Source organism: Bos grunniens, chromosome 22, assembly GCF_055505025.1.
Source record: "Bos grunniens cultivar Pamir isolate PY7600 chromosome 22, Bosgru_T2T1.0, whole genome shotgun sequence".
NCBI lineage: Eukaryota > Metazoa > Chordata > Mammalia > Artiodactyla > Bovidae > Bos > Bos grunniens.
Genome location: NC_141186.1, coordinates 44,240,748 through 44,264,717, shown reverse-complemented (window position 1 = coordinate 44,264,717; position 23,970 = coordinate 44,240,748). Strand labels below are relative to the sequence as shown.

General features: G+C 40.1%; 2 protein-coding genes across 5 annotated transcripts in view; one reads left to right on the top strand and one right to left on the bottom strand.

The window, feature by feature from the left end:
• The window catches only part of HESX1 (HESX homeobox 1), a 39,797-nt gene that overhangs the window by 14,424 nt on the left and 1,403 nt on the right, over positions 1-23,970 (bottom strand). For 2 of the 4 annotated variants that reach the window (XM_086367386.1, XM_086367387.1), the window contains exon 1: positions 7,246-7,366. The exons of 1 other annotated variant lie outside the window; for it this stretch is intronic. The gene's annotated coding sequence lies outside the window, so the exon portion shown is untranslated. Of the gene's footprint in view, positions 1-7,245; positions 8,618-23,970 lie in introns of those variants that run through there. One more of the 4 variants, XM_086367381.1, reaches the window with a different exon arrangement.
• The window catches only part of APPL1 (adaptor protein, phosphotyrosine interacting with PH domain and leucine zipper 1), a 34,462-nt gene continuing 19,180 nt past the window's right edge, over positions 8,689-23,970 (top strand). Inside the window, exons 1-7 of the mRNA XM_086367360.1 lie at positions 8,689-8,860; positions 16,607-16,705; positions 17,907-17,966; positions 18,481-18,552; positions 19,475-19,562; positions 21,102-21,143; positions 21,718-21,776. Coding sequence (XP_086223486.1) covers positions 8,807-8,860; positions 16,607-16,705; positions 17,907-17,966; positions 18,481-18,552; positions 19,475-19,562; positions 21,102-21,143; positions 21,718-21,776 — 474 coding nt within the window. The 5' untranslated portion in view covers positions 8,689-8,806. The remainder of the gene's footprint in view (positions 8,861-16,606; positions 16,706-17,906; positions 17,967-18,480; positions 18,553-19,474; positions 19,563-21,101; positions 21,144-21,717; positions 21,777-23,970) is intronic.

The following is a 23,970-nucleotide window of genomic DNA, read 5'->3' as shown; positions in this document are numbered from 1 at the left end:
TATATCTTATTCTTTTCTTGCTCCAGACCTAGAGTCAGCCATTTCTCTGACCAGTCCTATTTCTTTTTAATGAACAATAGTGTTTGGAAGCCAAGATATAGACTCAGATGTGCATCCACTGTTATTGGGGCATCTCTCTCAAAGGCTTTCTCAATGAAAAAGGTAGGAAATAAATGCAGGTATATGACATATACACACTTTATATCCCATACATGTATTGAAACCTGTGAGTTCACATGTGCTGTGCTTAGTCACTCAGCTGTGTCCGACTCTTTACGACCCCATGGATTATAGCCTGCCAGGCTCCTCTGTCCATGGGGATTCTCCAGACAAGAATGCTGGAGTGGGTTGCCATGCCCTCCTCCAGGGAATCTTCCAACCCAGGGTTCAAATCCAGATCTCTCTCACTGCAGGCATATTCTTTACCGTCTGAGCCACCAGGGAAGCCATGCTACTGCTGCTGCTGCTGCTGCTGCTAAATTGCTTCAGTTGTGTCCGACCCTGTGCGACCCCATAGATGGCAGCCCACCAGGCCCCCCTATCCCTGGGATTCTCTAGGCAAGAATATTGGAGTGGGTTACCATTTCCTTCTCCAATGCATGAAAGTGAAAAGTCGAAGTCCCTCAGTCGTGTCCAACTCTTAGCAACCATGGATACCTCTAATTCCAATCTAGCACTGCTGCTGCTGCTGCTAAGTTGCTTCAGTCGTGTCCAACTCTGTGCGACCGCATAGACGGCAGCCCACCAGGCTCCTCTGTCCATGGGATTTTCCAGGCAAGAGTACTGCAGTGGGGTGCCATTGCTAGCACTAGAGGGCGCATTCTAACTTTCCCCCTTTCCATACAGTATTTGTAATTCCCTTCTCTGACAATGAGAATCCTGGCTTTTTTTTCATCCTTGATATATTTACCTATTGCATGTATCCCCCTATGTAACCCAACTGCCACTGCTACCATCCCTTCCCCACAGAGATGCAGCCAGCTCTCAACATGCACAAAAGCCCTCACCATGCTTGAACACCAAAACAGCCCTCTCAGGTATCCTCACCCCATGTTTGCTCCAACATCCTATTGCCTGGGGGTTGTCTCTCCACCAAAATGCCATTTTTGCCCATCTTTTGCCCTGACGCCCTGAACAGGCTCTGGCACTGCACACCAGGGCGCTCCTTTGTGGGGATGCCCTACCCCGCTTGCTGGACTCCAACACCTCATTCTGGGCCCCTGTGTCTCACCACCCTGCATAAATTCCTACTTTATTTGGTTCCACCTAACGGCTTTAAGGGCTTTCCTAAAGCCCCTAAAGTGGTAAAGAATCTGCCTGCCAATGCAGGAGACACAGGAGACACAGGATCGATCGCCGGGTTGGGAAGATCCCCTGGAGGAGGAAATGGCAATCCCCTCCAGTATTCTTGCCTGGACAATCCCATGGACAGAGGAGCCTGGTGGGCTACAGACCATGGGGTCACAAAGAGCTGGATGTGACTGGGCAACTGGGCATGCACACAATGGCTTTAGGGCTGAATTATTTAGAAAGGGAAGAAGAAAAACCATACACTTGTTTTTACATGAACTCACTGTCTTCTGTTATTAAGACATTATTTTTGCCCCTATATTATTTTGATCATGACTTAGCTAAATCACTCATATAATTTTTCCTTTAAATCAGTATATTTCATAAAGTACTGAGTTTACTTAAGACAATGTTAATTTGTGCATAATTTATGGTATCTCATATCAGTAGTTTAGCTTCTCTAATATTTGTTTCAAATCATAACCTCAATTAAAAGTGTTTTTATCCAAAATTAGGGTAGAAGTCAAAATCCTCACTTAGGCCATTAGGCTTTACATGATGTTATCTTCTCTTCCTCCTCCCCAACAGATTCCTCCACCCTGGCTCGCCCCTTTCCTGCCACTCTGATCTCTATGCAATCCTTCAAATAGAAAGGCCACTCCTGCCTTAGGGCATAGGGCCTCTACCCTGGCTGTTTCTCTTCCTGAAACACTTTTTCCTCAGATGTACTCATTGCTCACTCCTTCACATTTTTGTTCAGATGTCACCTTTTCAATGAACTCCACTCTGACAAGCTTATTTAAAATTGCAACTGCTCTTCACCTCATTTTCCCTGTTTTCCATAGCACTCCCCACTTTCTAATATACTTTATTTCTTATACTGCATATTATGTTTATATTTCATTGTCTTTCTTCCTACCATTGCCACTAAACTGTAGCTCCATAAGGGCAGAGATTTTTAACATTTTGTTCATTCAGATCAGATCAGTCACTCAGTCGTGTCCGACTCTTTGCGACCCCATGAATCGCAGCAAGCCAGGCCTCCCTGTCCATCACCAACTCCCAGAGTTCACCCAGACTCATGTCCATCGAGTCAGTGATGCCATCCAGCCATCTCATCCTCTGTTGTCCCCTCCTCCTCCTGCCCCCAATCCCTCCCAGCATCAGAGTCTTTTCCAATGGGTCAACTCTTCGCATGAGGTGGCCAAAGTACTGGAGTTTCAGCTTTAGCATCATTCCTTCCAAAGAAATCCCAGGGCTCCTGAGGCAGCTTAAAATCCCAAAACTAAATTTACGGCACCATCTAGTGTTTTTGGAAGGACGTGCTGATTTACTGTGACACTTAACTACACTGGTGGTGGTTTAGTCGCTAAGTCGCGTCTGACTCTTGTGACCCCACGGTCAGTAGCCCGTCAGGCTCCTCTGTCCATGGGATTCTCCAGGCAAGAGTACTGGAGTGGGTTGCCATTTCCTTCTCCAGGGGATCTTCCCAACTCAGGAATCGAACCCAGGTCCCCTGCATTGCAGACAGATTCTTTACCAACTGATCTATGAACAGTACTGGTATACTCAATTCTCAGTAACTCTTTTTACTGCCCTCTGTAGTACTATAAAAAGTTAAAAAACAAAAAGTAAAATGATTTCAATACTTTACCAGTCATGGGACTTATTGGCTTCTCTAACAGCAATCTCTTTTCCAATGACTTGCCTATTGCTCCCGAGAACTTCTGGGGAGTAGAAATGTCATGTAGGTCTATGTCTTTTAAGCTTTGGAAATCTCCCCTCTCCCCACTGCCAAAAAACAAAGACCAAAAAACAAAGTAACAGCCTTTGCTGGCTTTGTACCTACACCGTTTCTCCAGAATAACACAATATATATTAATATATATTTTTTTTTGGCTGCAAAAGTCTCTAAATCAAAGTGGTAAAACACTAGCAAGGATAATGGTTATATTATTTAAAATACTACCCAAATTATCTACAACAATGAGAGTCTTCTGATTTAGAAAATAATGATTTCTTTAGTTATGATAAAGAGGGGGAAATGAAGAAAATGAAAGCTGCTTTAAAAGCATTAAAACATTTAAAATGAAAAGAATACTTAGCTTATTTTTACTGAAAAATTATTGTGCCCAGCACTATCCTGAAAACTCATTAAACATCTTCCAGACTCTACCATGTAGGTTCTCTACATTCAGTTCAGTTCAGTTCAGTCGCTCAGTCGTGTCCGACTCTTTGCGACCCCGTGAATCGCAGCACGCCAGGCCTCCCTGTCCATCACCAACTCCCAGAGTTCACTCAGACTCACGTCCATCGAGTCAGTGATGCCATCCAGCCATCTCATCCTCTGTCGTCCCCTTCTCCTCCTGCCCCCAATCCCTCCTAGCATCAGAGTCTTTTCCAATGAGTCAACTCTTCACATAAGGTGGCCAAAGTACTGGAGTTTCAGCTTTAGCATCATTCCCTCCAAAGAAATCCCAGGGCTGATCTCCTTCAGAATGGACTGGCTGGATCTCCTTGCAGTCCAAGGGACTCTCAAGAGTCTTCTCCAACACCACAGTTCAAAAGCATCAGTTCTTCGGTGCTCAGCTTTCTTCACAGTCCAACTCTCACATCCATACATGACCACAGGAAAAACCATAGCCTTGACTAGATGGACCTTTGTTGGCAAAGTAATGTCTCTGCTTTTCAATATGCTATCTAGGTTGGTCATAACTTTCCTTCCAAGGAGTAAGCGTCTTTTAATTTCATGGCTGCAGTCACCATCTGCAGTGATTTTGGAGCCCAAAAAAATAAAGTGTGACACTGTTTCCACTGTTTCCCCATCTATTTCCCATGAAGTGATGGGACCAGATGCCATGATCTTCGTTTTCTGAATGTTGAGCTTTAAGCCAACTTTTTCACTCTCCACTTTTACTTTCACCAAGAGGCTCTTTAGTTCCTCTTCACTTTCTGCCATAAGGGTGGTATCATCTGCATATCTGAGGTTATTGATATTTTTCCCGGCAATCTTGATTCCAGCTTGTGCTTCTTCCAATCCAGCGTTTCTCATGATGTACTCCGCATATAAGTTAAATAAGCAGGGTGACGATATACAGCCTTGACGTACTCCTTTTCCTATTTGGAACCAGTCTGTTGTTCCATGTCCAGTTCTATCTGTTGCTTCCTGACCTGCATATAGGTTTCTCAAGAGGCAGGTCAGGTGGTCTGGTATTCCTATCTCTTTCAGAATTTTCCACTGTGTATTGTGATCCACACAGTCAAAGGCTTTGGCATAGTCAATAAAGCAGAAATAGATGTTTCTCTGGAACTCTCTTGCTTTTTCCATGATCCAGCAGATGTTGGCAATTTGATCTCTGGTTCCTCTGCCTTTTCGAAAACCAGCTTGAACATCTGGAAGTTCACAGTTCACATATTGCTGAAGGCTGGCTTGGAGAATTTTGAGCATTACTTTACTAGCGTGTGAGATGAGTGCAATTGTGCGGTAGTTTGAGCATTCTTTGGCACTGCCTTTCTTTGGGATTGGAACGAAAACTGACCTTTTCCAGTCCTGTGGCCACTGCTGAATTTTCCAAATTTGCTGGCATACTGAGTGCAGCACTTTCACAGCATCATCTTTCAGGATTTGAAATAGCTCACCTGGAATTCCATCACTTCCACTAGCTTTGTTCATAGTGATGCTTTCTAAGGCCCACTTGACTTCACATTCCAGGATGTCTGGCTCTAGGTCAGTGATCACACAATTGTGATTATCTGGGTCGTGAAGATCTTTTTTGTACAGTTCTGTGTATTCTTGTCACCTCTTCTTAATATCTTCTGCTCGATAAAGGACATTTATCTACATTAAGCCCCACTTTTTAGATGAAAAAATGGAGACACAGAGAAATTAAGAAACTTTCCTAAAGTCACAAAACTAGTAAAGACTGAAGCTAAGATTCCAAGTCAGCTAGGTTGGCTCCACAGTCCATGTCCATGAGCTCATGCTCATGTTTTTATTCACCTCCCCAAAGAAACAGGAATAATGCTGCTTGGTTTCAAGGTTCTCAGATTGGTCAAAAAAATTGGTTTACAATGTCCTCATCTTCTAAAAATGAATCAAGGTGACCATAAAAGAAACAGCCATATACAATTATCCTAGAAATAAAGTTTCATTCTTTTCAGAGTCAAGAAGCAGAAGCTATAGAATTTGCCTTTTTAAGGATTTATGCTTTAGCCATATATATACAATCTAAGGATGCTGTGGCAAAGAGCAAAAACAACAATAGTATTAATATTAAGATAGGCCAGAGGGTGGCTTGCACTGGCACAATGAAGAATCTGATAGTCCTGGTTGCCCACCTACCTCTTTTTGCAACACATCCTCAGAACATTTTATTCTACTCCCAACTGCCCAAAGCTTTTCCCACCTCTACCACTGGTTCAAATGTTTTAGAGTAGATGGAAGTGACTCAGGATCCCCAGTTACCAATTAATATACTCTTGAATTTTGTTCAACTCAGTTAGACATAAGAAAAAAACCTGGATTATCTGTTAAAGTGAGCCTCATTAAGGAGTGATTTATTAGGTAACATCTAGAATTATTTGAAGTATACATTATGCTCTTGAAAGGAGTATGAATTACGCCAGAATGTGAGATTGATGGAGTCTTTCAGGGGATATTTTTAAGAAGTAGGATTCCCAAGCTCTCTAGATGATTCTGGAAATGGTGCCCCTCTCACCACCTTCAGCTGGAACTAAAGACTCTTTCCTAAATGTTTACTTGACTCTTTAATAGTCTAAAATACACAGTTATTTGGGTAAGGGAAATGGTTATCTTCCATTCTGCAGAGAGATTTTCAACATGCAGTTTGAGGATGAGCTGCTTTGGACTCACCTGCAAGATTCCCAGCTCTACCTCTGACCAATGGCATCAGACTCTTCTGCTGGGTTGAAGATAGTATAATCTGTATTCTAACAACCTCCCCCAGATGACTTTTATGTGTGCATAAGTTTGGTCACCACTAACCTAGGGGGATCATTTAAAAAAATAAAACACCAGTGTCATTTTGGTTATCGGATCCTTTCCTATAATACCACAGACCAGAACTTCAAGAAGTATCATGTAAAAACCTAATTATAATAATTTTCAGAGACTAATAATTAACAAATCTACTTAACAAACTGTACAGCTTTTTGTTGTAAATTATATGTGTGAAACGTCTCAGTGAATTCTTTGGTGGATGTCATTTAATCCTGCCTCACCTTCCATAAAATTAACTAGCTGGCCAAAGCTTTTTTTTTACTGTGCTACCCACACGTGAGTCTCTAGGAACCCCTGAGGCATACTCTGAACAAGCCTCATTTCCTCTATAAAAGAAATCGAGTTTGATCAACTGTACAGAACTTAGGCTGATTAAACTTATACTAGCTATCAAAGGAAACTGCAATCTTGCAACTTTAGGCGTGTTTTAAAATAGGAAATACAATTATTTTTCTGGATGAGCAGACTGAACAGTAGCTTAAAGCTACAGAATCCAAGTAGAAAGCCTTTTAAGAATCTTTCTAGTTTTATAATTTGACTGAACTGCCTCTCCACACAACTGAATAGTCAACTTGTTTTTGTTTGTTTTTTAATCAGTTGAACCCAGGAAGAATTCCTTGCCCCTCTCTGATAATAGCCTCTTGAGAACCCTTTACAAAAATACAGTTTAGAAGCATGGAACATACAAAAAAAGAAACCATTTAACTTGATGATAATACCCTACCCAGGTAATTCAGATACCTAAGATAATTTTTCATTGGAATTATTTAGTTTGGCCAAGTTAACAGGCCAAACTTCAGTTACACCATATAATTACTCTTCTTTCTTACACTTTGTTTTCATTTGTCACTTACTCCTGATTCTTACCAATTGTCACCAACTTTCTTTTCCTTCACTTACAATCTAATCACAGTTCAACCAAGAATGTCACTTACTGTGAAAGTCTTCTTAATTCAGAGTCAGGTTGCACGCCATTGTGCTGACAGAATAGACAAGAAATGTCCAAGGCCAGAGTTGTGTTGCTGAGATCTGTACCATGCCGATGCCGGGTACATTCAAGCAGCCGGCAACCAGTAACACTGTAGGAACTGATTCCAAACTACCTTTCAGAAACTAAAGATCTCATATACAGGGTGACTCGCTGATAAACAATTTAAGGGGAGAGCTCTTACTGAAAGTTATTGAAAGCTATGAATAATCCCGTGAAACTACATTGCAAGTCTACTTGGGAAAACTTTTAAAATTTGATTTTTCCTTTAAGAGATCTTGGGAAAATCTAGTATTTTAGTTTAAAGTAAGTAACTTCCATTCCAGTTATTGTATTTGGATTTGTTCCACCGTACCTGGATTCATTCCAATTTATCTGTGGAACTGGGCAACTAATAGTCTTTATTCGGCATTTCTTATATTTCTTGAATGAAAATGGGATGGACTAGTGGGATTAATGGCTAGGTATTTAGAAGACACTAGTAATTCTGCCATTTTCTCTGTATAAAGATTCTTCCATGAAGAATCTGGACACAAAGATGGACAAAAGAGACAGGAGTTCTAATCCAGATCAAATTCTAGAAGTACAGCTCACTTTCTCTTATTAAAAAAAAGTTAGATGCTGAAGAAGCTGTTTAAATATTCTTCCAAAACTTTAACAGAAATGCTAATCAGTTACTAACATAATAAATCGGTGTACCCTGACTTTAAAAAGATATTTTCACTTATGATTAATAAGAAATACGGAAGTGTGAATTGTGGAATGTCAGTCTCTCAAGGACAGCTAAGAACTGATGAATTGGCAGCAAAGTCGGGTTTTTTAATGAATATATTGATACCTAAATGCTTAGAAAAAAATCTTTTCGAGTCTACTATCCACGAATTTACCAGAAAGCCAAGTTAACAACACAACTAATCTCGCAGACATCTGAGTTAGCCAGCACCATTTTGCTGGAGAGGGGAGACTGGACGCTGCGGGCAGTTGGGAAGGTTATAATCTGAGGAAACTAAAGGCGCCTGCAGAGAGGCCTCTTTCGTGGTCTCTGACGAAAAATGTTGAGGGAGAAGTAAAACCGTCCCAATTTCCCCAGAACGGTCCTCACTCGAAGCTCTGGTTCCAGGAGACGCACGCTTTGCTGAGGTAAGACGATCCCCTACGATTTATAGCCAACCGCTCGCGAAGGGTAGCTGTCGAGGTGCGCAAAGAAGGCCGCCTTAGACACCTTCGCCTTCTCCAAGTCCCTACCTCTCAGCGGAGCGGGGGGCAGCGATGGAACCTCCGGGACAGCCCCGCTGCGCTGACGGGCGTCGTCGTGAGCCAATGAGCGCGCAGAGAGGCGGAGCAGGCAGGCCGGCGGGGCGGGATTTCCCGCGCCGGCCGCTCGGCGCCCGGCGAGGGCGGCGGAGCCAGCGAGAGAGGGCGGGTCGGGGTCAGCTGCTGCAGGCGGGCGGGTGCGGGGAGCTGTGGGCGGCCGCCTCGTCTCTTGCCGCCGCCCTCCGTTTGCCACGATGCCGGGGATCGACAAGCTGCCCATCGAGGAGACGCTGGAGGACAGCCCACAGGTTAGGCGGCGGGAGGCGAGGGAAGGAGCGGGGCTGGCCGACTCCAGGCCTGGCGCCGCCGCGGCCGCAGGTGCCCGCCCTGGCCCAGGTGGGCGCCGCCCCCCAGTATCCCTGCCTGTCGCGGGCGGCGCCCGGAGCTGCCGAGGCCGGGCCGCCCTCCCGAGGCCCGCGTGGGCCTGCGTCGCTGGGCCGAGAGCCGCGCTCGGGGTCTGGGAGTCGGAGGGCGGCGACCGAACCGCCGCCGCCGTGGCTGATGGGCCCGGCGGTCGCTACGCGCGCGGGGCTCCCTTGTATTTGACAAAAGATGCTTTTTAATTGCCGTGATGTGAGGTGATAAATCCAGATCCTGGAATTTTCTTTTCGAAAACCTCTTCGGAGGAAATGCAGGAGGAGAAAAGACCCTGTAGACATAATGATTTCTGATCAAGCTAGGGAAGGAAATGGACAATTTGGGGGGAGGGGGGGAATACTGAAAGTCTGTCGGTTAGCCCGTGCGGAAATCCCTCGGCGAAGTCCGTCACTGATCCTGGAGCCTCCCGGCCGAGTGTCGTGACCCTGAGTGCAGTCGCTGTCACTTGGGCCGTGCATGCCGAGAGGTGGACGGCGCCTTTGCGGCTCCCCGACTGCTGCGCCCGGGTTGCAGACTTGGCTCTAGTAAACTCATCAAAATAAAAGCCCCTTGTTTTGTGCATTGGGGATGATGCTGGTGTGGTTGCTCTAGCTTAAGATAGTCTCTTCCTTAAGAAAGGAAGACGTAACAGGGACTTATGTTTTCAGTACTGAAGAATGAAATCAGCTATGTTAAAAAAAACACATGCTGGTAGGGGCTGGAACTTGGGCTGAGAAACTTCATCCCTGGGCCTGTCTTCTTACACAATAAGGGATTCGAGACAATGTTGCTGTTGGGCTACCACTTAGAATGAAGACAGTTGTCTGAAATGTTCATTTAGAACTACAGTTGCACATATTTCATGTGTCCTAATGGTTTAATATGACTCCAGAAGAACAGGAGGGAGAGGCTAGATCCCACTTTCCTGTATGACTTGTCTGCCGTGGATATGGTGCCAGTTTTGACTGCCAAGTTGGAGTTGGGCTCTGATTGTAGAATTGATTGGGCTTTTTTTCACGCTGAAAGTTATCTTCACAGGCCTGATCCCTTCTGGTAATGTACTCTTATCAGCCTATACTGACACAAAGAGAGACCGACTTCTTGGCTTATTTTGACTGCCAGAATAATAGCCAGTTCAAATATTTAATGACTTCTGTAGTATAAAGTTATAAGCTACATTTGTTTCAGATGTTTAGCAAAAATTTTGTGGGATGTATTGGTCAGGTACAGTTAGTCATTTTACTTTTTTATAAGACTCAACAGCCTGCCTTACCTTTCTTCTCTTACCTAGCCTGGCTTTTATAGCTGCTCATAAAGACTGCTCAGAGTGGGTTACACAGTGCCCTTAGCCATGACTTATGAGGAGGGTATAATCTGTTAATTTATCTAATTTCTTGAGTTTTTCACACAGTAAGTTTACAACTTGAGCATTAGTTTTTTGTATTTTCTGTTTTTTACAAGCATGTGCCATATTAGTATTAATTTTTAATGAAATAGCCACATTGATAGTCTTTCAATTTCTAGAAGTAATAAATCTGAACTAGTTAATATTTATTTGGGAAAGTTAATTGGGACAACTGGGATTTAGAAAGGGAAAACATAGGGAAGCAATTCTAGGGGAAAACTTGTGGCAAGAATGAAAGCCCTGGATTTGGGATTTAGGATATAAGGGTTTTAGTCTTTACTGCCAGTTGGTACCTTCTACTTTATGGCAAGTCACTTAACTCTCTGAATTTCAGCTGTTATAGATAGTGAAAGTTTTAATCTTTGTACTTGATTATAAAAATAATAGTTGTTTGCTTCAGAAAAATTAAAGGTACAGAAAGCACAGAGTTACCTGTCCAGCACTCGGGAGCAAACTCTGTTAATAGTTTGCTTTCTTTTTTGTAGGTTTTTTTCCTTTCTCTTACACCTTTTAATGTGATTGAGATTATATTGTGCATAATGATTTTTATTTGGCTTTAACTACACATGATAACTTAAGTATCTTCACACATTATTACATACTGAATAAACAACTCAAAGGTTGCGTGTTTCCTTCACTGACTTAATATGGTTGTCCTATTGTTGGACTTTTGTAGTTTTATATAGAAAGCTGAGATTAATGCTTTGGGACATAAATTTTTGTTCTTATCTGGACTGTTTATCTAGCATCAGTTCAGGTCAGTCGCTCAGTCATGTCCAATTCTTTGCGACCCCATGAACCACAGCACACCAGGCCTCCCTGCCCATCGCCAACTCCCAGAGTTTACTCAAATTCATGTCTGTTGAGTCAGTGATGCCATCCAACCATCTCATTTTATGTCATCTCCTTCTCCTCCCGCCTTCAGTCTTTCCCAGCATCAGGATCTTTTCAAGTGAGGCAGCTCTCCACATCAGGTGGCCAAAGCATTAGAGTTTCAGCTTCAGCATCAGTCCTTCCAATGAACACCCAGGACTGATCTCCTTTAGGATGGACTGGTTGGCTCTCCTTGCAGTCCAAGGGACTCTCAAGAGTCTTCTCCAACACCACAGTTCAAAAGCATCAATTCTTCGGTGCTCAGTAAAGTCCAACTCTCACATCCATACATGACTACTGGAAAAACCATAGCCTTGACTAGACGAAACTTTGTTTGCAAAGTAATGTCTCTGCTTTTTAAAATGCTGTTTAGGTTGGTCATAACTTTCCTTCCAAGGAGTAAGCGTCTTAATTTCATGGCTGCAGTCACCATCTGCAGTGATTTTGGAGCCCAGAAAAATAAAGTTTTCCACTGTTTCCCCATCTATTTCCCATGAAGTGATGGGACCAGATGCCATGATCTTCGTTTTCTGAATGTTGAGCTTTAAGCCAACTTTTTCACTCTCCTCTTTCACTTTCATCAAGAGGCTCTTTCTTGAAGTTCTTCTTCACTTTCTGCCATAAGGGTGGTGTCATCTGCATATCTGAGGTTATTGATATTTCTCCCAACAATCTTGATTCCAGCTTGTGCTTCCTCCAGCCCAGTGTTTCTCTTGATGTACTCTGCAGATAAGTTAAATAAGCGGGGTGACAATATACAGCCTTGACGTACTCCTTTCCCAATTTGGAACCAGTCTGTTGTTCCATGTCCAGTTCTAACTTGCTTCCTAACCTGTATGCAGGTTTCTCAAGAGGCAGGTCAGGTGGTCTGGTATTCCTGTCTCTTTCAGAATTTTCCACAATTTATTGTGATCCATACAGTCAAAGGCTTTGGCATAGTCAGTAAAGCAGAAGCAGATGTTTTTCTGGAACTCTCTTGCTTTTTCGATGATCCAGTGGATGTTGGCAATTTGATCTCTGGTTCCTCTGCCTTTTCTAAATCCAGTTTGAACATCTGGAAGTTCACAGTTCATGTACTGTTGAAGCCTGGCTTGGAGAATTTTGAGCATTACTTTGGTAGTGTGTGAGATGAATGCAGTTGTTCAGTAGTTTGAGCATTCTTTGGCATTGCCTTTCTTTGGGACTGGAATGAAAACTGACCTTTTCCAGGCTGAGTTTTCCAAATTTGCTGGCATATTGAGTGCAGCACTTTCACAGCATCATCTTTCAGGATTTGAAATAGCTCACCTGGAATTCCATCACCTCCACTAGCTCTGTTCATAATGATGCTTCCTAAGGCACATTTGACTTCACATTCCAGGATGTCTGGCTCTCGGTGAGTGATCACACCATCGTGATTATCTGGGTCTTGAAGATCTTTTTTGTACAGTTCTGTGTATTCTTGCTACCTCTTCTTAATATCTTCTGCTTCTGTTAAGTCAAAGTGAAAGTGAAGTCGCTCAATCGTGTCCGACTGCTTGCAGTCCCATAGACTGTAGCCTACCAGGCTCCTCTGTCCATGGGATTTTCCAGGCAATCGTACTGGAGTGGATTGCCATGTCCTTCTCCAGGGGATCTTCCCAACCCAGGGCTCGAACCCAGGTCTCCCACATTGTAGACTGACGCTTTACCATCTGAACCACCAGGGAAGCTTCTGTTAGGTCCATCCCATTTCTGTCCTTTATTGAGCCCATCTTTGCATGAAATGTTCTCTTGGTATCTCTAATTTTCTTGAAGAAATCTTTAGTCTTTCCCATTCTGTTGTTTTCCTCTATTTCTTTGCACTGATCACTGAGGAAGGCTTTCTTATCTCTCCTTGCTGTTCTTTAGAACTCTGCATTCAAATGGGTATATCTTTCCTTTTCTCCTTTGCTTTTCTCTTCTCTTCTTTTCACAGCTATTTGTAAGGCCTCGTCAGAGAGCCATTTTGCTTTTTTGCATTTCTTTTTCTTGGGGATGGTCTTGATCCCTGTCTCCTATACAATGTCATTTTACAGGATTTATCTAGCATAGAGTCTAAGAAGATGATAATAGAAAGGAGGAAAACTTTTAAAGCTCCTGATATAGATGTATTTTTTAGATTATTTAATCGTAATCAAATGTGGCCTGCCAACTGCTATATAAAATAGAACTTGGAAGTTGTGAAGGACTACCCTGAATTATAGTTATTATTTTTAGTTTTGTTGTGTGCGCTAAGTTGCTTCAGTCATCTCCAACTCTTTACGACCCTATGGACTGTAGCCTGCCAGGCTTCTCTGTGCATGGATTCTCCAGGCAAGAATTCTAGAGTCGGCTGCCATGCCACCTAGGGGTTCTTACCGACACAGGGATCAAACTTTGGTCTCTTATGTCTCCTACATTGGCAGGCAGGTTCTTTACCACTTAGCACCACCTGGGAAGCCCCTCTTTTTAGTTTTACTTTACAGTAACTAAGTATTAAAATAGAGGTATATTTGCAAGTCCAAATCCAGATAATTGAACAAAAACATTTTTAGGTTTATCTTGCTCAAACTGTACCATTCTGCAAAAGATATCATTTGTTGAAGTAGGAAATCTGAAGCCTATACTAGATACCTTATCCATGTTTACATATTGTTTTTAAGTCAGAAACTTTCTATTTAGTAAGAACAGATATGATCTTTAAAAAATAATTGATTTTATGTGTAGATAAATATCAATGATTCATCCAAGCTAGAACTGGGAAGACAAACTCCAGTCCCAAATGAAGGCTTTTCTCTTTGGCATAATGTGAAATACTCATAGATTATGAGGCGTACTTTTTTTGATTCACATTTTGGTATCTCTTATATTGAGATGCCTCTTATACTTGATGTTGTTTTCCTTGTAAATTGCCTGCAAATGTACACACTTGGTTATTTCTCCCAGTGACATGGCTGCACCAAGTGCAACTTTTCAGTGTTCAGCCAACAAATCAATTTAACAACCACTTGAAGGATTATCAGTCTTGTTTTTTGTCTGAAAATATTTCTTTGACAGCTGGTAAAATGAAGCAAGTGTTGCCATCAAAACTTGCTGACTGGATATCAATAGTTTGAAAGAAAATACTGGAGATAAAAGTGGAGCGCTTCTAAGAAATATTTGTCACCTGCTTGTGGCACAGAATAATACTGGATGTGAAACCATGGCTAGTGATGACTCTTATGTCAAAAAAATACAAGAGGTGAAATTATAGGGACTTCCCTGGTGGTCCAGTGGTTAAGACTCTGTACTTTCAATGCAGGGAGCGCAGGTTCAGTTCCTGGTCAGGGAAAAAACATGCAGCATGGTGCAGCCAAAAACAAAAAAGTTGAAATTTTAGAGTTGTATTAATTTAGGCAATTTGTGTTTTATTTTTTTTGTGTTTATATGAGTTATATATAAAATTCTGCCAAAGATCTGTTCCCATGAATATAAAGTAAAAACTTCAAAACATAAGAAAATCTCAATTCATAGCTTAATTGCCAGCATTATTTTGTTTGTTATACACGCATGCTTAGTTGCTCAGTCATGTCCACCCCATGGACTGTGGCCCATCGGGCTCCTCTGTCCATGGAGCTCTCCGGGCAAGAATACTGGCGTAGGTTGCCATTTCCTACTTCAGGGGATCTTCGCGACCTAGGGATCGAACCTGGGTCTCCTGCATTGAAGGCGGGTTCTTTACTGTCTGAGCCACCATAAAGCTGGTGCAGCTCATAGTGGATGTCAGCATAGATTCTATGAAATGGTACCATATTGATTGCATTTGTGTAAGCTGCTAACTTTAAACAGTCATTATACAATTTTGAACTTGATATTATGAACTTAAAAACACAGGGACACTGTTTCAACCCTGTTTGAGGCTAAGAACATCTTTTTAAGTTTACTACATGTTTTTGCCTAATGTTTTATTCCTTGAATTAGAATGATCATTTTTGAAGATAAAAAGAAAAACCTAAGTGGCAGATTCTTCTTCAGAATGGAACTACCTAAACAAGATTTCATGACGTTTTCTTTTTTACATATTAAAATAACGCTTGGGGAATAGGAGTAGGGCACTAGAGCTAAAAAAAAAAATTCTGTTAGATTTAAATCTCTGAGGCATACTTTGGTTTCTTTTCAGAGCGTATAAGTTTTTTTCATTTTTAAATCTCTGGGGCATTGGGAAGTATAGGACTGAGATAAACTGGATTCATATACTGGCATGATTTTGTGCTGCCTTTTTTTTTAAATCATAGTATCTTAGCTGCTGTTTCTGAAAATAGGAAGCTAAGGAAGAAGTTGATTTTTAAGAATCAATTTCTAAGGCTAAGGTTTAAATTAGCTAATTGTACAATAAAAGTAGACCCTGATGCTGGGAAAGATTGAAGGCAGGAGGAGAAGGGGACGACAGAGGATCAGATGGTTGGATGGTATCACCAACTGCATGGGCATGAGTTTGGGCAAGTTCCGGAAGTTGGTGATAGACAGGAAAGCCTGGCGTGCTGTGCAGTCCATGGGGTCGCAAAGTGTTGAACAGGACTGAGCGACTGAACTGACTGACAATAAAAGTACAAAGTTGCTTTTTAGATTTTAAGATGTAATTAACTCAATAATTGTTGAAATTTAATTCTTCGCCTGCCTATGGGATATAAAAAAGTGATCATAGTTTACCTTAATATGCTGTTTCCTTATCTCTAACAGTCTTAACATTTACTGACTGACAAGTTTTGACTCTGAAAGTGCAGGTAACTTTTACATGCCCATGCTCATTGTGCAAAAAAAAAAAAAAAAGAAAAGCCTAATTATATAGAAATGTATAAAGAAGAAGAAAAAGTAACCCCAAAGTCTGCACTCGGAAAAAATCTTGTTAGCATTTTATAGGCCATGTTGGGGATGGAAAGGGGCACTGTGGTGTGATTTTGGATTGCAGTGGGGAGGGGTTTGATATCAGTAGAACTAGAAGAGACTGGAAAAAGAGAAATAATCATACTAAATTATCCTGAGAAGAGATATTTAAAATATTTATACATGCAGTAATGTTAATTTACTCTTATCTGAGTCTGTAGATTTAGTCTTAGTTTAATTGCAGACTTTCTAATTCATAAAAATATACCTTTGTTGCTCCTTCTGAGGTTTGTGTGACATAGTTGGAAAATCGCTCTGTTTTAATGAAGTAGAATTGAGAATAAAGAACTCTGACATCTTGGCATTTCTATCAAAAGAGAGAAAATAGATTAAAACTCAGAACTGTTAAAGAGTTCTAGTATCCTATGATTTTTCCTTCCTTTAGGGGGGAAAAAAAAAGATTTCCACTTGATTTATATAATGGTTAACACAAACTTACTGCTTTTATTTTATACAGACAAGGTCTTTACTGGGTGTATTTGAAGAAGATGCCACAGCTATTTCCAACTATATGAACCAGTTGTATCAGGCTATGCGTCGGATTTATGATGCACAGGTAAAGAACTAAAGGCTGACTCAGTGCATTTATAAAATGAATCTTTAAGCCCATGGGGACAGAAATAGTATGTCTCTTATTTACTGGTGTTTAGCCCTGTCTGTGTTGCAGAGTTGAATAGATGAATGAAGATTAAGTATTTTGTATTACAGAGCTCACATTTCCATTACTGGTGTATAGTTTGTAGCACTACAAAAGTGATGAATCATCTGCTCTTCTTCCCCAAACACAGTAAGGACTTTCTTAGCGAAACTCATTGATAGTGATCTTTGCCTAAGATTTGACTGAAAACCCCATATTGTCACCAGTATTTTCTCTAATCATGTTTTTAATCTTATGGGATACTTCCCCTTTTTGAGCAGAGGGCTTGAAAGTAGCTAGCCTCTATCTAGTTAGAAGGTAATAAAGATGAGATATAGCTCCCAGGTATCAGAAGATGAATTTTAAAAGGAGGCAACCAGATTTTTTAGTTGAACAGACAAAAGATTTGAGCCTGTGTTTAGGCACCTTAATTATAAACTTTAACAGCAACCTGGGTCCTATGATAAACTCTCTTTGGGATTAATTAAGAGCACCAGTTTCTTTTTTTTTCTCCTTAATTTCTCTTCTTTCTGAACTCAATTGTTCATTAGGTACTTTAAAGTTACTGTGATAGTTATTTATTTTGCTTAGTGATAGGTCTCTCAAGAATTTGATTTCTGACTACATAATGTGTAAAAGAAAAACTACATTTGTCATTATACTCATCACTGAAAAAAGTCTTTAAAAAAAAGTATTACCTTCATATGGCTGTGTTGCTGTACTATATGACTAGGTCGACCACATTTTGGTTGTATGTTATTAAATGCTTCATGGCTTATTATCAGCATGTAGAGAACAGGGATAATCAGTCAACACTGTAGACTGTCTTAAGATTTTGCTAAATAACCTTATATACAGCTTACTTCTAGCTTTAACTATTAGTTTTTATTAGCTGAAAAGAAAAAGCACACGTCTGAAACACTGCTAAATTCCTTGATGGTGTCTGTTCATGGTTTGAGTCTCCTTTTAAAGTGCTTTAGTTGTAGTTCCCTTTCCAGTGATTTAAGGGAACATGTTGTACAGTATTTAAGTGATGAATAAAAGTGGCGTAGGTATCTTCAGTTAAAGTTTTTTCCTTTATCTGTACTATTGTGTTAATTTGAATGTTCATCTTTTCCAGAATGAATTAAGTGCAGCAACACACCTGACTTCAAAACTTTTAAAAGAATATGAAAAACAGGTACCGTATGGAAGTTTTAAAAATATGATTTAAAATGTGTAGTGATACAGTATCTATATAGATAAACAGAATTTCTTTTCAGTAATTCTAAGCATTTTAGAACTCATAGAAGGTAATTTTGATACGCCATTGAAATTCTATTATGCACTTATGTCTAATTTTAATGACTTTATGTTAGAGACAGAGGTCATCTGATTTGCCTCTTTTTTCAAATGAAGAAACTGAGGCTTGCTCAAGGTTACACAGCTGGTTAGCAGAGGAACTGGAGCTAATTTTAAATCTCTGAATTCCTAGTGTGGTGTGCATTCCTGTATATCATGTTGATTGGTTACTTAGCAGACAATTAATGTGTACTAATTCTATGAATTACACTATTTTATAAAAATGGTGTTTTTAGAGCTTATTCAAAATTTGTGAAGTTTTCTGAAGTTATTTAAAAATGAAAATTATAATGCCACTCACAAAAGACATAGAGCATTGGACCTTTACTTCATCTCTGTTTCTCACTTTTCAGCGTTTTCCACTGGGGGGTGATGATGAAGTTATGAGTTCTACTTTGCAGCAATTTTCAAAAGTTATAGATGAGGTAAATGCTTACTTTATTTTGCTTGGATAAGTGATCTTATAATTAAGTTAGTCGAGTTGTTTAGCGTTTACTGGGAACTTTTATTATGATTTTTATGAGTAAATCTCAACTATAAAAGATTACTATTTAAAGAAGGACCTTGTTTCCAAATCTTGGTGACTGTCTTATAAAAATAACACTTTATATGTCTGATTAAAACAAATTGTTTTCAAGGAATAAGTGTGTAATTGTGCTCTCTTTACTCTCATGTAACATTCAGCCTTTCATTGTGTTGTTTGATGTAGGCAGGGAGAGAAGAGTTAAGCTGTTAACTAATCACAGGACTGCCAGGGAATTCCCTGCCTGTTTTTTACTTGGGTTTTGTTTTAGTACTATATTTAGGAGTTCCTCATTCTAAAGAACACATGTTCCTTATCAGATATGTGACTGGTAAATATTTGCTGCTATTCTGTGGGTTGTTTTTTTGTGTTCTTGATAGTATCCTTTGATGCATAAAAGTTAATTCTGATGAAGTCCAGTTTCTCTTTTCTTTGATTGCTTTGCTTGTGCTTTTGTGTCATATCTTAGTAACCATTGCTAAATCCAAGATTATCACATGTTTTCTTCTGAGAGTTTTAAATGGAATTTTTTTGACTGTCACAGAATTATGTGATGTTAGTGTTCCCTTATGTAAATGTTATCAACATCTTTTTTTTTTTTTTTTTTAAACTATGCTTCCACTACAGAGCAAGTGAGATCTTAGTTCCCCAACCAGGTATCAAACCTGCGACCGACCCCTGTAGTGGAAGTGCAGACTCTAAACTGCTGGATGCCATAGAAGTCCCTGTATCAATACCTTCTTACTAGATTTTTTGTAATTTCCATAATGCTGGTTGATTGTCTCTTTTTAGTTATTTGGGTTTTTTGATCTTTCTTTTATCAGCTTAGCTCTTGTCACGCGGTACTTTCAACACAGCTTGCTGATGCCATGATGTTCCCCATTACCCAGTTTAAAGAAAGAGATCTGAAAGGTATTGAACTAAGCTTATGATTACTTTCATTAGCTGTCAGAAGATCACTGCTTATAAAATGTATATCACTGTACACCTTACCCATTTCTGACTGTAGCAAGTGTCACCTTTACTTCAGTTGTTAAACATTTATAGGGGCTCCTGATAGATGTTAAGCTGAGGAGTACTGATATGACTAAGATGCCACTTCCCTTGAAAAAGCTCAGAGAAGGAGATGGGTAAACATAATTATGGTACTCTGTCTCTTGTAATTTGGGATGAGCATGGTGCAGTGAAGGCTGGCTCAGAGGAGGGTATCAGGAAGGCTTCACCACAGATGTGACATGAGCATTGAACAATGAAGAAGAATTTGCCAAGAGAAGAGAGTCATTGTTTGATGAGAGGGGCCAGAAAGCACAAAGTTACGGGTTGTAGAAATACATGGCTTGCTTTGAGAAATTCATAGTGGCTGCAGTGTTGGATGTGTTGAGGCATGGTGGGAGATACCTCTAGAAATAGATCAGATCATGCCAAAGATGCTGGACTTGAGCTTATAAGTAAAGAGAAGACAATGGAGGTCTTTAAGAAGTGGACCTATTCTAACTGTTTTTGGAGGATGGATTTGATGCTAGGAGAATGGACCCAGAAGTTGAGAGAGTGCAGTTAGATGTGACCAAGGCCTCTGCTGGGACAGTGGCATAGGAGATGAGCTATGTGGGTGGGTTGGAGTGATGGGAGGTATAGGGGCTGGCCCGTCTAACACCTCATGTCTCAGTACCTTGTGGTGGGTTTTTTTTTTCCCCCATTGCATATTATCAGGTGATAAAATGAGAGCTTTATAGACTTAGCTTTGCTTTCTTACAATTTACAATCTCAGACAGTCATACAGACTTATCTACACAATACATAGATAGAATAAAAATATTGAGCTAATGTATCAGTGATGATAAAGTATTTAATGATACATGGAATAAAGACAGATGTATTTTAGAGACGGAATTAAAATGTCTTGGTAATCTTCAAGAATAATTTTTTCCAAGATCAAGAAACAAGACCTCTTTTCTCAGTCTAAGGGAACTGAATATCAAAATCTTGTCAATAAAATGTTTCTCATTCAGCATTTGAACTTATTAGAGTCAATATCAGAAGATCAGTAAGTTGGATTCTGGTACTAAATCAGGATATTTGTATATTTGAGAATTTGCAGTAGTTTTAAAATTTATTTTTCTGTCATATTATAATTTGTGGCAAGTACAGTTTCTGGTGGTGTGCTGCTAAGTCACTTCAGTAGTGTCCGACTGTGTGAGCCCATAGACGGCAGCCCATTTTCCAGGCAAGAGTACTGGAGTGGGGTGCCATCGCCTTCTCCATTCTGGTGGTGTAACAGTTGCTAATGAAAGTAAATGTTCCCTAGGGCTAGTTGAAACACAGTAACTTTTTCACTTTAAACGTTGAAGTTTGAAATATTACTTGGAGTTTTAACTGTAGCTTAAATTTCTAAACATAATTTAAGATAGTTCATAAATATGCTAAACTTAAATTATTCTTGAACTTTTCCAGAAATATTGACATTAAAGGAAGTGTTTCAGATTGCTAGTAATGGTAAGCTCTGATTACTTTGTACAGTTATTTCTTACAGTGATGCAAATGATGCATTTCTTTATCAACACAAACCTGTAGCTAGATTTTATGTAATAATCGAAGAGAAATGAATCTAATTAAAAACTTAAGTGAATATTATTTAAATCTATTGTTATTTAAGTTGCACTGTTTGTCCTAGAAGAAAAATTTTAAAGGAAGTTAAATCTTGTGGTTTGTTACCATTATGGTACCTGAGAAGGTGGTATATATTTTTCCTTCCTTATTTTCCTGTATATTTCACATTTTCTTTAATGAGTATTTGCTGTTTTTGTACTAAAAATACTTTAAAAAAACTTTTAGTAGACTACTGTTTCCTTGAAATTAAATGTTTTTACCAATTTAATAAATAGAAACATACTTTAGGGTGTTTTTGTGTGGCTGTGAGGAACATAAGGGTTCATTGATCACATAGTAGAGAATTCTTATTTTGCTTCAGTATATCTGTTGAAAGATGCACATGTGAAACCCATTAGAGCACTTATAAGTTTTGCAAAGTATTATTGCATTGTTGTTAATAGTCATTTCTGTTTTCCAGATCATGATGCTGCAATTAACAGATATAGCAGATTGTCCAAAAAGAGAGAAAATGACAAGGTTTGGTACATATTCCTCCTTCAGTATCACAGTTAACGGGCTTCCCTGGTGGCTCAGTGGTTAAGAACCTGTGTGCCAGAGCAGGAGATGTGGGTTCAATCACTGGGTCAGAAAGATCCCCTGAAAAGGAAATGGCAACCTACTCTGTTATTCTTGCCTGGGAAATCCCATGGACAGAGGAGCCTGGTGGGCTACAGTCCATGGGGTCACAAAGAGTTAGACACAACTTAGTAACTAAACAACAACAACAAATCCTAATTAACAACTGTTTCATTAGATGGTCTACTTTTTCCGGTTTAAAAATGGTTGCCAACAGTAACTTCGTGCATTTTGCTGTATTACCCTTAGTTTATTCTTTCCTGCAGTTATTTTAGAGCCTTTCTGTTAACTGTTAGACACAACTGAAGTGACTTCGCAGTAGCAGTTAACTGTTAATTATCAGATAATTAATAGTTGTCTTTTTAAACAAAATGTTTTTCTGTTGATAGAATTTAATAAGTAAACATAACTATTCCAAAAGTATAATTGATGCCCAGGTGAAACATCGCCCCCTTTCTCTTTGTATTTTGATCACATTGCATTTGTTTTGTTATATATATGTATTCAAAAGTGTGTTCTGAGATACTGTGGTGGAAACCTTGAACTGTTGCATACTTAACTGAATGAAATTCTGCCATGAGGACCTCCTCCTTTACAGAGAATGTGTATGTTACGTGTGGATGGATGGATGGATGGATGAGTAGGCCTCCACTAGGTATTTGTGAGTGAGGTCGTCTCTGTGCGCCTGGGAATTGTATCTGCAGCCGCACCTGCATCTGCTGGTGGGGGCACAGTGACCACTTGTGGGAATCCACAGTTGTGTATGATTGACAGCGTAGCAGCCACTGTGACACAGAAAGGGGGTAGTTCTCTCACAAAATCAGTACACAGGCTTGCTTTCTTTGACTACTCAATTTGGTGCAGATATTAATAAAATATGTACATTTTAAGATCTACATTTGTTTGTTGTTTTGACACAAAGAAGTAATTAAAGACTCTGAAGATGAATTTTATTTTACATTGCCTCTGGCTGTTACAGGCAATTTTAAAAAAATATTTCCACTAATTTACTTGAAAAATTTGTTGAGCACCTACTACATATTAGTGACTATGGGGAAACAGTGTGAACAGGCTCCACTTCTGTCTTCAGTGAGTGTATAATCCACACTTATTAAAGGCTTCCTGTGTGAAGCCAGAGGCAATGTAAAATAAAATTCATCCTCAGAGTCTTTAATTACTTCTTTGTGTCAAAATAACAAACAAATGTAGATCTTAAAATGTACATATTTTATTAATATCTGCACCAAATTGAGTAGTCAAAGAAAGCAAGCCTGTGTACTGATTTTGTGAGAGAACTACCCCCTTTCTGTGTCACAGTGGCTGCTACGCTGTCAATCATACACAACTGTGGATTCCCACAAGTGGTCACTGTGCCCCCACCAGCAGATGCAGGTGGCTAGAGCAGCTGCCAGAATACAGGGATCAACACGGAGTTAAGTGCAGTAAAGAAGTCTTAACAAAATGCTGGGAGAGCACAGACAGGGCAGCATATCTTTTGATTGGTAAGTTGGGAAAGGTTATACTTTCAGGAGGTGCCATTTGCACTGAAGATGAGCAGATATCAGTGGTTTGGGGTTATGGGAGAGGGCATTTCTGGAAGAAAAACAGCCTCTGCAGAAGCACATGGTAGAGCCTGGAGAGTGTAAAAGTAACGAGCACTGGCTCTGGAGTCACACTGCTTGGGGACTAATCTCAGCTCTGTGGCTTATTTGCCTGAGGGCATGCACTGGTTGGACTTCCCTGGTGGCTCAGACAGTAAAGCATCTGCCTACAATGCGGGAGACCCGGTTTCAAAATTTCTCTCTCAAAAAACTCAGCAGTGGTGAAGATGAAAGAGAATGCATACAGATTACCTGACTTCTAGCAATTATTATTTCTTGCAATAATTATGAGAATGGAAAGGTAATCATTTCAGTGCATCTGGAGCACAGGCTGTACTGGGAGGAAGTATGACTAAATGGCAAGAAAGTAGTTTGGGGCCAGGTTACTATGTTAATGACTGAAATATGTGTTATCGAGAGTAGGCAGCCACCAAAGGATTTTAAACGAATGAGTAACAGCATGCAATTGACTTAAAAAATACTAATGGAAATAT